The 12,833-nt window shown below is 33.5% G+C and overlaps 2 protein-coding genes and 1 pseudogene across 2 annotated transcripts in view; all 3 read left to right on the top strand.

The window, feature by feature from the left end:
• The first annotated feature begins 3,222 nt into the window (after positions 1 to 3,222).
• LOC105115040 (7-deoxyloganetin glucosyltransferase-like) lies at positions 3,223 to 5,092 on the top strand. The gene is made up of 3 exons (XM_011011808.1): positions 3,223 to 3,829; positions 3,866 to 3,907; positions 4,358 to 5,092. The coding sequence occupies exons 1-3, from the start codon at positions 3,305 to 3,307 to the stop codon at positions 4,955 to 4,957; spliced, it is 1,167 nt and encodes a 388-aa protein (XP_011010110.1). The 5' UTR covers positions 3,223 to 3,304; the 3' UTR covers positions 4,958 to 5,092.
• Positions 5,093 to 10,201: 5,109 nt separating this feature from the next.
• On the top strand, positions 10,202 to 12,060 carry LOC105115036 (7-deoxyloganetin glucosyltransferase-like; annotated as a pseudogene).
• The window catches only part of LOC105115037 (7-deoxyloganetin glucosyltransferase-like), a 21,535-nt gene continuing 18,907 nt past the window's right edge, over positions 10,206 to 12,833 (top strand). The window contains exon 1 of the mRNA XM_011011804.1: positions 10,206 to 10,282. The gene's annotated coding sequence lies outside the window, so the exon portion shown is untranslated. The remainder of the gene's footprint in view (positions 10,283 to 12,833) is intronic.

Below are 12,833 nucleotides of genomic sequence, written 5' to 3'. Positions count from 1 at the left end.
ACTATTGTAGTGTTATCCACAATACAAGCTGAGTATATGACAACTACACAAGCTTGTAAAGAAGTAATATGGATAAAAAAAAACTTATGGAAGAGCTCAGGCACAAACAAAAAAAGATTCTTTTGTATTATGATAGTCAAAGTGTCTTGTATATTGCAAGGAATCTAACGTTTTATTTAAGAGCAAAATACATAGATGTTCAATACCATTTTGTTCATAAAGTAGTGGAAGATGAAAGTGTGGATTTTTAGAAAGTTTACATAAAGGAAAACTCAGTAGATGCTTTCACCAAACCAGTTAACACTAATAAGCATATATGGTGCAGATCCTCTTATGGCGGCCTAACAAAAACATAAGCAGCATGAAGATAACAAGCATAGAAAGGATAGAAGAATCACAAATGATCAAGTGTGAAGACTTGATTAAATCATCAAAGTCTTCAATTGAGAGAGTATAAAGTTATCACTTAATTAAATAAATTAAATCCACATAATTGGTGGAAGAGAAAAATGAGTGGAAATGAGTTGTTGATATAAGTGGTGGAGTATGCATGGAGATAATTTATTGGCATAATGACATAATTAGTAGAGTATGCGTGGAGATAATTTATTGGCATAATTAGTGTCATGATTTATGATCTTTATCCCCTCATTCTTGCTTATAAATAAGCAATATCTTCAAATTTATTTTGCACATCAAGATAGAGAGAAAAAGAGGAGAGTGAAGAGAGAGTAATCTTATAAAGTTGTGGGAGTATTTGTGAGAAAGTAAGTGATGTGTTTTCTCCTAATAATAGAAAAATTCTTAGTTCTTCTCCTATTATTTGAGAGATGTTATAATTCTCACCTTACTTAGTAAAATTCTTCTATATTTGTTTGTAGATTTAGTCTAATTGGAAAAATCACAAAAATTCTTATATGTTTCATTTCTCATTTTATCAGATTCCTTACCTTTTATCTTATCGGGTTTGCATGTCAGTATCCTAACAAATACAAAACTTTAGCAAATGGTATTATTGAGGTTATTTGGCTTCAATAGTTATTAACAAATCTTTAGATTCTGTCTGTTTCTGCTCCTAACATTTAGTGTAATAATTTTAGTGTCACATATTTATCTGCAAATCATGTTTTTTATTCTCACACAAAACATGTTGAAGTTTATTATCATTTTATTTGAGATAAAGTTGCAAAGTAGAAGATTCAAATTCTTTTCCTTTCCTTTCAGAATCAACTTGTATATATCTTTATAAATTCACTTTTTATTGCGTTATTTACTACTTTTTATTTTAAGTTTCGGGTCAATCCTTCACCCTCAGCTTGAGGGTACATATTATTATAGATAAAAATATTATCCACCTTAACTATTGTATATTACACATATAAATAGAAAAAGATTAGTTAAACCAAAGATTAGTTCTCCTAATTATTCTCAACTATTACCAATGAGTCGAAGATTTTGCAGGTTGAGTTTCCAAAGGAAACTCAGAACCGTTGTTTCGTAACTAGGTGTCCACAAGAGGAAGTTCTGAACCACCAATCAGTTGGGGGATTTCTAACTCATACTGGTTGGAATTCGATTATTGAAAGCTTGTGTGCTTATGGAAGGAGAGAATGATTAAGAAAACGAGGGAAAATGTCATGGACTGAAAAAGGTTGACTGAAGTGGCCACTATACCAACTGGTTCATCAATCCATTAACCTGGAGAGGTTGGTTAGTGAGGCGCGTTTGTCAAATTAATAGTTTCCGACTTCCGACAGCATTGGGAAAATGAGGGAAATGAGAGACTAAAAAATGGGAGAAACGGCATACTAAACTTTGACAATTGGGAAGGTTGCGCATGGGTGGTGCAGCTCTTTTTGATATTTGCAGCTGCTATCAATAACCCACCATTGCAGCCTTTGACAATAAACATCCTTACCTTTCAGAGTAGGCTGCACATGTTTTTATAATCGCTGCACATTAATGAAATTAATCCTAACATTTTTAGCGATATACCAACATTAGCATGGAGCAGTTATGAAAAGTTTAACAAATTGATTCATAATACATAAATGAATTTGGATGTTTACGTTATTTTCTTTTTGACACTTTTTGACAAATAACCATTGTGTTAAGAGAGTTTAAAAAGAAAACGACTCTTAAAACGACATGGAAGCTTTAAACCGAAAATGAAGGATGATGCAGAGGCATGGCATGGCAGTCATCTTTTAACTAAGATCAATCCAGAAATTAATTTATCACCGCCTACTATTCTTGAGTTTCGCAGAAGCCTCCAACTAGGTATCCAGGCATGCTTGTTGAGTGAGATTTTTCAACATCTACCGTTCTTGAATTTTGCAGAAGGCTCCATTTAAACAATGAAGAATAATATATTTGTTTTTAGGTTTTAAAATTTAAAAAAAATGGAATTTTTTATGTGTTTAATGAAGTACAATTTTTCTTTTTTAATGCTATGGAATAAGTAAATTGTAGAGTCATCAACTGAGAGTAAATGTGTAATATTTTACTTTCTATGCATATCTTACAGCTCCAAAATTAACATGTTTCCTACTCAAAATATATATCCTCAAAATTAACTGTTCGGATAGTCAAAACCCTTGGCTCCATACATTAAATTTGACAATGCGTTGGGGATGGCTCCACTCTTCCTCATGACATGCTGTCAATTTGAGCAGTTTTTAAACTCACGGCACTAGCAATGTGTGTTGTGTCTATCATGACAGCAAGGGCCGGTGGTCCAGGGAGGGAGGGAGACAGAGGGTGGTGTGGTGCCGGTTTCCACATTTATGTGGATTTAATCTCGTTATTCCAAAACAATTTATCCAACTGTCAGTAAGAAGAAAAGGATGAATGATGCTGTATATAATTGAATTACAAGGTTTCAATTATTTGTATATTTGAACTTTTTTTAGATTAAATTAATTCAATTCATTATGTTCATTGCTATAAATAAATTTTTCTAGCTGCCATTATCTGGATATATATTTTAATAATAATTTTCAATGAAAAAATAACTGGCCATTCATTCATACCTCTAGAAAAAGGGCCACTGATAGATGCTGGAGATAGTGCAATGTTACGTTACAGGCTGCCAGACAATTTTGCTGATAAGATTTTCTAGCTTATAGTGACAATTAATTTGTGAAGTCCTTGTATTTGGAAGGTACTTGTGAGCTGTGATGCAGAAATTAATTAGTTGCTTGATTTGGAAATAGAAAAACATCCATTTCTGGCTATAAATGACAGGACAAGAATCATTGAGAGTGAACAGAGAGAAGCAAGCAAGCTAGCTCGTAAGAGAGGTATGGGATCCATTTCGAAGCCTCATGTTGTTGTGATCCCATGTCCACTCCAAGGTCATCTAAAGACTATGCTTAACCTTGCAAAGCTTCTTCACTACAAAGGTCTTCACATCACGTTTGTCAACACAGAATTCAATCACAAACGTTTCCTTAGGTCAAGAGGACCTCATGCCCTTGACGACTTGCCTGGCTTCCATTTTAGAACCATTCCTGATGGCCTCCCTCCTTCAGATATTGATGCCACCCAAGACATACCTTCTCTTTGTGATGCCATGAACAAGAATTTCTTAGCACCCTTTAAAGATCTTCTTTTACAACTCAAAAATACCGTATCGGAGAACAACCCTCCGATTACCTGCGTTGTTTCTGATCCCTTCGCTCCGATCTCCATCAAAGCTGGGGAAGAAGTTGGTCTTCCAGTTGTGATGTATGCCACTGTGAATGCATGTGGCTATATGGGATTTAAACAGCTCCATGCTCTTAGAGAGAGAGGCTTCACCCCAATCAAAGGTAATTCACATGCTAGTTTATTATTTAAGTTATCATCAATTACAAGTGAACTCCCAAGCAAAGTGGCTTTATTACACCATTATACAACTTCTTTAGTATTTTGCTGCTTTATTCTTTTCTAAATTTTCAAACATCCAGATTCTCCCTTGCAAGTTGATGGAGAAATGATTATAAAACATTATCACGACAACAATTTCTTTTATTTATAATATAATATATTATATTATGTTTATATATACTGTACGTTCGACGGCATAATTCAAAAAACATGCCATATATAGAACCGTCTAAATTTTATATAATATTCTTTTCCAAATCACTTCTCTAAAAATCTGCCAATTATTAAATCAGATAATCCTAGAAATCATAAAAATTTTATGATGGTGGGAGTGTACTGTGCATTATTCTAGGTTTTATTTATTTATTTATTAGTAGTCTTTTTTAGCGGAAGATTTATTTTGGATTCAAGCTTGGAATCTCATTTTTTCAGCATAACATGGAGTATTAGGCTTATAAAAAATAATTTGATTTTTAACAAGGTGTAGCCAGAATGGGATACCACTTTCTTGTATGAACCCAAATCAGTGGTGTATGTGAATTTTGGAAGCATTACAGTGATGACAGCTGATCAACTTGTGGAGTTTGCAATGGGATTAGTTAATAGTAATATCCCATTCTTGTGGATTATAAGGCCAGATTTGGTCATCGGTGAATCAGCTGTTTTACCAGCTGAATTTGCAGAGGAAACTGAAAGGCGTGGCTTTATTACAAGTTGGTGTCCCCAAGAGGAAGTGCTTAACCATCCAGCAGTTGGAGGGTTTCTAACTCATAGTGGCTGGGGTTCAACCATTGAGAGCTTGTGTGCTGGTGTTCCAATGGTGTGTTGGCCCTTCTTCGCTGATCAAGCAATGAACTGTAGATATAGCTGCAATGAATGGGGAGTTGGAATGGAGATTGATAATAACGTCAAGAGGGAAGAAGTGGAGATGCTGGTGAAGGAGTTAATGGAAGGGGAAAAGGGTGAGAAAATGAGGGGAAAGGCTATGGAGTGGAAAAGGTTGGCTGAAGAAGCTGTTGGGCCAGAGGGTACATCATCCATTAATTTGGACAAGTTCATCCATGAAATAATCTCTTCAAACAATTAGATCGTCACACTAGAAATAAAAAATTCATGAAAAGATCAAATTTCGTTCGTCTGTGAAAAGATCGAATTTCCTTCCCTGTCTGTTGCCTTCTATTGGAATTTAAATATCATAATAAATAAATGCTTCATTTTCGAACATGGTGCAGGCCAACTTCTGGCATTCCATATTTCAAAGCTACCATGGATTGTTGATGTGATTAGATCATTGATCATGTAGTTTCTCCTACCAAGGCAGCGATTCGCATCAATTAATCATGTGGGAGACTCTAAAAAAGCATGAAAAACTTGTGTATATGGATTGTTGACTGCCATCTTAAAAAACTAATAACTTAAATAATGATTTGCATGCCATTGAATTTATTTATTTTTCTGTGTTAGGTTTAGTAGTTAGAAATATTTTGGGATCAATCTATACATTAATTGAAATTAAATTTGTTTTTAAATATATTTTAGAAGAATAGATCTAATTATTAAAATCAAGAAATTAATCAATAGTTACTTGGATTTTTAGTACCTCATTAGTATTTAATTCATAAAATTAAAAAAATTCAACATATAAAAATAAAATATGCAAGAGATTTAATTATATCAATGAATCATCTCAACTCAATAGTTTAGGTTATTAGTTAAAGTCCTAATATGTTATTTATTTTATTTTCTAATGCACCTTGTTAAATAAAAGTTATTTAAACTTAAAACTTGTAAAAGTCTACATTATCTTATTCTTATTTTTTATTAAATAAATAGAATTATCGAACTCGTGACTGCTTAGTTATCAAAGCTCTAATGTAATGTTAATGAACCATCTCCACCTAATAATTTAAACTATTATATAAAATTTTAATATATAATTTATATTATTTTATGAGAAATTAACGTCCATCCCCTCCAATATACTACAATATACCGTATTGATATATTTTGAGGTTGGATGGCAATTTAATTTGATAAAGGACGTGCATAATTAATCCCTCAATAAGTATAATTGAGATTCCTTGATGTTTCTAGCCATGCGTCTCTCCCTTTCCCGATCCTTCAGCTACAAATTCACACACTTCTGTCCATTGCTGGCCCACAGCATTAACTTGCTAGTTTGAAGATAGAGAGAGACTTGATAGATAGTGATACTTATATAGAGATGAAACAGAGATGAAGAAGGAGCAGAAAGTAGGAAGGAAGAAGAACAGAGAATGAATCTGTTTATACAGAGAAGCAGAAGGCGAAATTCATGCACTGTTATATTATTGCTTTTGCTTAACTCTTTACATTACTATTTCTCACTTTATATATGCACTATTGGAAAGACAGTACACGGATAATATGCTTTCTTTTACACTCAATATATTGCTAACAATGCTAACAGATTCTCTTTTATTAACAAACACTACTAACAGAATGCTAACAATATTAATTGCTAATCTTCTGACACTTAGCATTATTATGACAGTTGATATCTTTACAAGACGGAGACACAAAAGAGAGGAGAAGAAGAAGACGGAGAGTAGAAAAAACAAAGATATTGAGAAAAGAGAGAGGAGATTGGCTCTGGCCTACCCTGAAAAGGAGTTTACAAAACTGTAAAAGTTTTTAAAACCCCTAACGGCTAAAAAAGGAAGGCTTTCTTTGGTATTTAGAGGCAAAAAGGCGAGGGCTTTTTCATCTGTCTTTACTTCATCTTTTGCATTCAAGCAAACAACATCTGCAGGTATAAGCCACCTTCTTCTTTTTGGTTATATTCTCTTTTTTTTTTTTTTTTTGATTTTCATAGGTGTCCGGATCAGTTTGCGCGCACCTTCTTCTTTTTTGTTATATTTAAACTAGGCATCTGTTGGTTGTTCTGTTCCAAGCCTGTTTCTCCCTTTGCTCTGAGCATGCAGTTTTTGTGTGGACAAAATTTATATGCTCACCCACTAATTAATCTTTCATGGCTTTGAGTTTAGCTTATTGTTTATGTTGAAGGCGTGTTTTTTTTCCTTATTCCCCTACCGCGAGAAACCATGAGCTTCAAAGACCCTCACCATTTTTTTTTTCTCTGTTCGGGTACCTCCTTAGTTCTAAGTTTCTGTATAGAAGGAGCTGTGCTCCTAAATGTAGTCTGTCCAGAGGATAAAGAAAACACAAAGAAAGTTCCTTTTTAGTTCAAGTAACGTTGGCATGTTCTGAGGAAGGTTATATTTTTTCCATCCCTTTACTACTCGCTGGAGAAAGGATAGCCGACCATGATTTTTTTTTTTTTATGGTTTTTAGTCTGTGATATACATGATATAAAGGCGTCCTCCCCAGTGTTTTCTTTCTGATTTCATGAAACGAGTATGGCAGTGTCAGAAATTAGAAAAAGGACGGGCGGGAGCAACGTTTTCTGTTATAGTTTTGGTTTTCAAACGTTTAGCTTTCATATTTACATGACTTACTCCCTTCTGTTGAAAACGATGGTCATGCTATGTTTAGGCTTTGAGTTGAGAGACCGATTCTGTTTTGATGAGATTTGGCTTTAGATGACCTTCTTTCCGGGTTCCTCCTGCTTCGTCTTACATGCACTGTCTAAGTTTTACGAAATATATGTGATGGTTTATCGTTTTAATTGTGGTTTAATGTGATTTGTTGTTTTAATTGTGATTTACCGTGATACTTGTGTTTCAATTATAATAAAAATGCTTTTCTTATATTGTATACGGCTAACATTCTAATATATTTTAAATATTTTTTTTTAAATCAAATATTTAAAGTTTTAAAAAATGTTATTTTAGCATGGATTTTTTAAACACAAAAAACAATTATTTTCTTGCATTTTAGATTTTATAACATGTTTATAAATCTCAAAGGGTATTGACCAATATTCCAAAAATATAAAAATCTTATTTTTAGAGAATTTATCTTTATTCACTATTGATATTTGGATAAAAAAATTTCAAAGGGATAAATATTCAAAATATTATTAAGAATAATTTATTATTATTAACTGCTAATATTTAGATAAAGAAATTTTAAAAGGGTTAATAACCAAAATATTATTGAAAATAATTTTTTATTATTTACTGTTAATATTTGGATAAAAAAACCACAAGCGATTAATATCTAAAATATTTCTAGAAATAACAATTCATTATCCCTTAATAATTTAAAGTCAAAGAAACATATGAAAAGTAAATGTTCAAAATATTGTTAAGAATAATACAACTTGTTTATTTTTAATATAATGGTAGATTTATGTCCAAAATATTATTTAGAACAATTTCATTGCACATCCTTAAAAGAAGCTTCAATTATAATTAGAGATATTTTAAATTTTGGTTTCCCAATTTATGAGTCATGAAAGTATGAAATATTAAGGCAAAAATAGGATTTTAAAACACATTGAATTTTCATAAATTTCTAACTTAGTTTTTTTTGTTTCTATTCCTTACTATTTACGAGTTGCAAACACTTGAAATACTAAAGTAAAAATAAGTTTTTATACACATTAAATCTCCTTAGATTTCTATCTTAATTGTCTCTTAGATCATAGATTAAATTTAATTCAAATTAAATGCAAATTTCAAGATATCTATATCGGTTTTTCTAGGCACTCTATAGACATATCTAAAGATATAATCAATATTGACAAAGAGTTTTTTCTTTTAGACTTTGAACCCAAGTCCATTCATTATAACAAACTCATCCTATGAAAACTAATTAGAAAACATCAACACCATAGTAATGATAAGACAAATCAAACATCGAACAACTTATATTATGTAAGATGTAATAGGAGTATTAAAACCTTCCATTTACACTCATTCACTTGCCTTAAAATCTCTAAAAAATCAATTAAATTTTTTAGTGATTATAATACTAGATGTGACTTTATTTTTATAAAAATATAGACCACAAAATCAATTTCCTGCTCAAGATAGGATCACCATAATGTCGTGCGCTCGAAAAGGTACAATAATATTAATAAAAAAAATTTTTATCTCATGGATTTAAAGGCCAAGTTAAGACTCGAGATAACATTTTTAACCTACTAGTTTTGGTAATTTAGTTCATAATTTGATTTTATAAAGTGTTTAATGGATCATGCCTGATATCTATATAAAAGATACTTTTCTTTAAATTTTGAAGACTCTTTAATAATTAAATTAATATTATTTATTTTAATGAATGACGCGGATGTTCACTCTACAATTGAGATTCTTGATGTTTCTAGCTACCATCTCTCCCTTTCCCCATCACTAATAATGAGAGCGAGTTGTCGTTCAAATCTTTCAGCAGTATATCCACACTCTTCTGTCCATTGTTGTCTTGAGAGGCTGGAGAGACTATTAACGAGAATCAACTGTTGAAAGCTAGTGTTCAGGAGTTCCTATGATTTGTTGGCCCTTTTTTTTCTGGTGAGGCAATAAACAGTAGCTATATATGCTGGTAGTGAGTGGGGAGTTGGTGTGGAGATTAAAAATGATTTCAATGTCCAAATGTTAATGGAAGGAGAAGAGGGAAAGAAAATGAGGGTAAAAGGCATGCAGTGGAAGAAGTTGGCTGAAAGGCTACGGGCGCAAAAGGTTCATCCTCCACTAATGTGACAAACTCGTAAATGTACTTTTTATTTTTAACTATTCAAGTAGTGGTCAAGTGGTCAAGTGATAATTAAATTCGAATTTTTAATTATTTATATAATAACCACTAAAGATTTATATAATCATTAATTTTAAAATTTATAGAATTAATTGTAATACATGCAAACTGACTCGAATATCCACGTTAATAAAAAAATTTATAAATAAAATATTCTAATAAATCTGTTAGTTATTTTAATGCTAGAAAAAGAAAACAAGTTTCATGATTGGATTTTATTGATTATTTGTTGGAGAAATGGTGTTTTATGTGAAAATGAATGTGATTGCATCAATGGGATCCACAAAGAACGTCTTGAATCCAAGGTAATTATGAAAAGCTTGATTGTCTGTTGACAACTCATGTGTATACTTGTCTCATGTGTATACTTGTTAAATCTGACTTGGGCGGACAAATTAACTCAAAAAACCAATAATGTAAATGGCGTTGAATTTGTAATCGAATCATGTAAACTATTGATTTCTTTAAAACTTAATCACCACGAAAAATAAAATAATTGAACCTGTACAAGATCCCGTGACACAAGCACGTGGCTAAGTCTTCTATACGATGGTGACATCGGGAACTAAACAAAACATGCAACATCAAGCTACATGTCTTGAACTTAAAAAGAGACAAACACCCTAAAAGATAGTCATTCATGAGATATATCAGCAGAGATTTCACATCCAATAATATACTGCATGGTCTGCAGTCTTCTGAAGAAACGAAGCAAGCATAGAGAGAGTTGTGAGAGATGGGATCCAAACCAGAAGCTAATTACATGCCTCATATGGTTTTGATCCCGTATCCATTTCAAAGCCATATAAAAACCATGCTTAAATTGGCAAAACTCTTACACTCCAAAGGCTTTCACATAACATTTGTCAACACAGAATTCAATCACCAACGTTTCTTGAAATCAAGAGGCCCAGATGCCCTTGATGGCTTGCCCCACTTCCGGTTTGAAACCATCCCTGATGGCCTGCCCCCTTCACATATAGATTCTTCCAAGGAACTATTCCTCTTGCCATGGCTGTTGAAAACAATATGTTAGCTCCCTTAAAGGTTCTTCTAGCCAAACTTGACAATCCTCCGATTACTTGCCTAGTTTCTGATGTTTTCTTGCGATTCACCATCACAGCTGCCGAAGAACTTGGACTCCCAGTTGTGATGCTTGTCACCATGTCTGCATGTGGATATATGGGATTCAAGCAGCTTCATGACCTCAAGGAGAAGGGCTTCCTTCCACTTAAAGGTACTGATCTTGTTGTAAAGGTCACAGGGCATGTGGTTGATCTGGTCTTGATTCTTGGATTTCGTAAATTAATTAAGATCAGGCCAATTGTGCGCTCAAAACTATTCAAGAAAGTTTTTGTAAGATCATGAGGCCTTTTCATTGATTTAGATTGCCTGGTTATTAGATTATAATCAAGAAAATTCTTGTTTGAACAGAACTGTGATTATCTGATGATTCTATCCAATGATTGTTCAGCATGATCTAACTTTAACGCCCTGCGTTCTTACAGATGAAAGTTATCTAACAAATGGTTATCTTGAAAGTACAATTATAGAAGGAATCCCTGGTATGAAACCGCTCCAACTTAAAGATTATCCGTATACTCGAAGAATAGATCCGGATGACTTTCCATTCAACTTTGTAATGCAAGCTGCTGAGACTTCTGTTAAGGCTCATGCAATTGCTATTCATACTTTTGATGCATTGGAGAAAGATGTTTTGGATGGCCTTTCCACTATATTTCCTCGCGTGTATTCCATCGGTCCCCTCCAGTTGCTTCTCAATCAAATTCAACAAGATGGGTTGAGCTCTATTGGATACAATCTATGGAAAGAAGATAGTGAATGCCTTCAGTGGCTAGATACCAAGGAGCCCAAGTCAGTTGTCTATGTGAACTTTGGAAGCATAGCAGTGATGACAGCAGAGCAGCTGGTTGAGTTTGCCATGGGACTAGCTAATAGCGAGATCTCGTTCTTGTGGATAATAAGGCCGGATTTGGTTACCGGTGAGTCGGCGATTTTGCCAGCTGAGTTTCAAGTGGAAACTCAGAATCGTTGTTTCGTGACTAGTTGGTGTCCACAAGAGGAAGTTCTGAACCACCCATCAGTTGGGGGATTTCTAACTCATACTGGTTGGAATTCGATTATTGAAAGCTTGTGTGCTGGAGTGCCAGTGATATGTTGGCCTTTATTCGCTGATCAACCAATAAATTGTAGCTATGCTTGCGTTGAATGGGGAGTAGGCATGGAGATTGACAACAATGTCAGGAGGGAAGACGTGGAGAAGCTTATCAGGAACTTGATGGGAGGAGAAGAGTGTAAGAAAATGAGGGAAAAGGCCGAACACTGGAAGGAGGAGGCGGAAGAGGCTACTGTCCCTAATGGTTCATCATCCATTAATTTAGACAGGTTCATCAATGAAATGTTACAATCAAACATCACTTTGTAACCCATGATCATTCAAAAGAGAAAATACTTCTGTGATGTGATTTTATTGCTTGCGAATTGAAGAAATGGTGTTTGACTCGATCGTCCATATGCAAGGTTGTCTGTAACGTCCCTAGAACCTAGCACGCAACTGAACAGCTTCTAGGTCTACAAACACATATCCAGTCCATTGAGCTCGGGCGCAGAAATGTGTCCATTGAACAGTCCCTGTTAAATATCAATCCACAAATTAATTTATCACCGCCTCCTATTCTTTGAGTTTCTCAGAAGCCTCCAACTAAATATTCAGGCATGCTTGTTGACTGGGATTTTTCGACACCAACCATTCTTGAATTTTGCAGAAGGCTCCAATTAAAAAAAAATGAATCTTTTTAAATTTTTATTTATTTAAAATTATTGTTTTATATTTTCATATGCGATGATTTTAAATTTTAAAAATAAAAATAAAATATTTTAATTTATCTTCTCAGATAAAATACTTGAAAATATATCCATGATCACAACATAAAACGATGTCTACCGATCAACTCAAGGAAAAAGAATTAAGCATCCTTTTTCATTTGCAACAAGTGGAGGACATAAAACAAAGTACAGTGGAGTCTGAGAGAGAGAAGAAAGAGTGTCTATAGTCTATGGCTCATGTACGCGTCAGCTGGTGTCCTCATGTCCGCCATATCTTTTATTATTCAATAAAAGTTTATCACCTCACCCACTTTTCTTTTCTTTTTTAATTTTTAAGCCCTGAATTCCCACCCACTTTCTTAATTTAGTGTTAAGTAAAGGAGGTGGCTCTTTTTCTTTTTTCCTCCTTTTTTTTTTAT

The sequence above is a fragment of the Populus euphratica genome, unplaced genomic scaffold, assembly GCF_000495115.2.
Source record: "Populus euphratica unplaced genomic scaffold, PopEup_1.0 scaffold633.1, whole genome shotgun sequence".
In the NCBI taxonomy this organism is placed as follows: domain Eukaryota; kingdom Viridiplantae; phylum Streptophyta; class Magnoliopsida; order Malpighiales; family Salicaceae; genus Populus; species Populus euphratica.
Note: the sequence above shows the minus strand (reverse complement) of the source record. Positions and strands in the feature narration are given on the sequence as shown.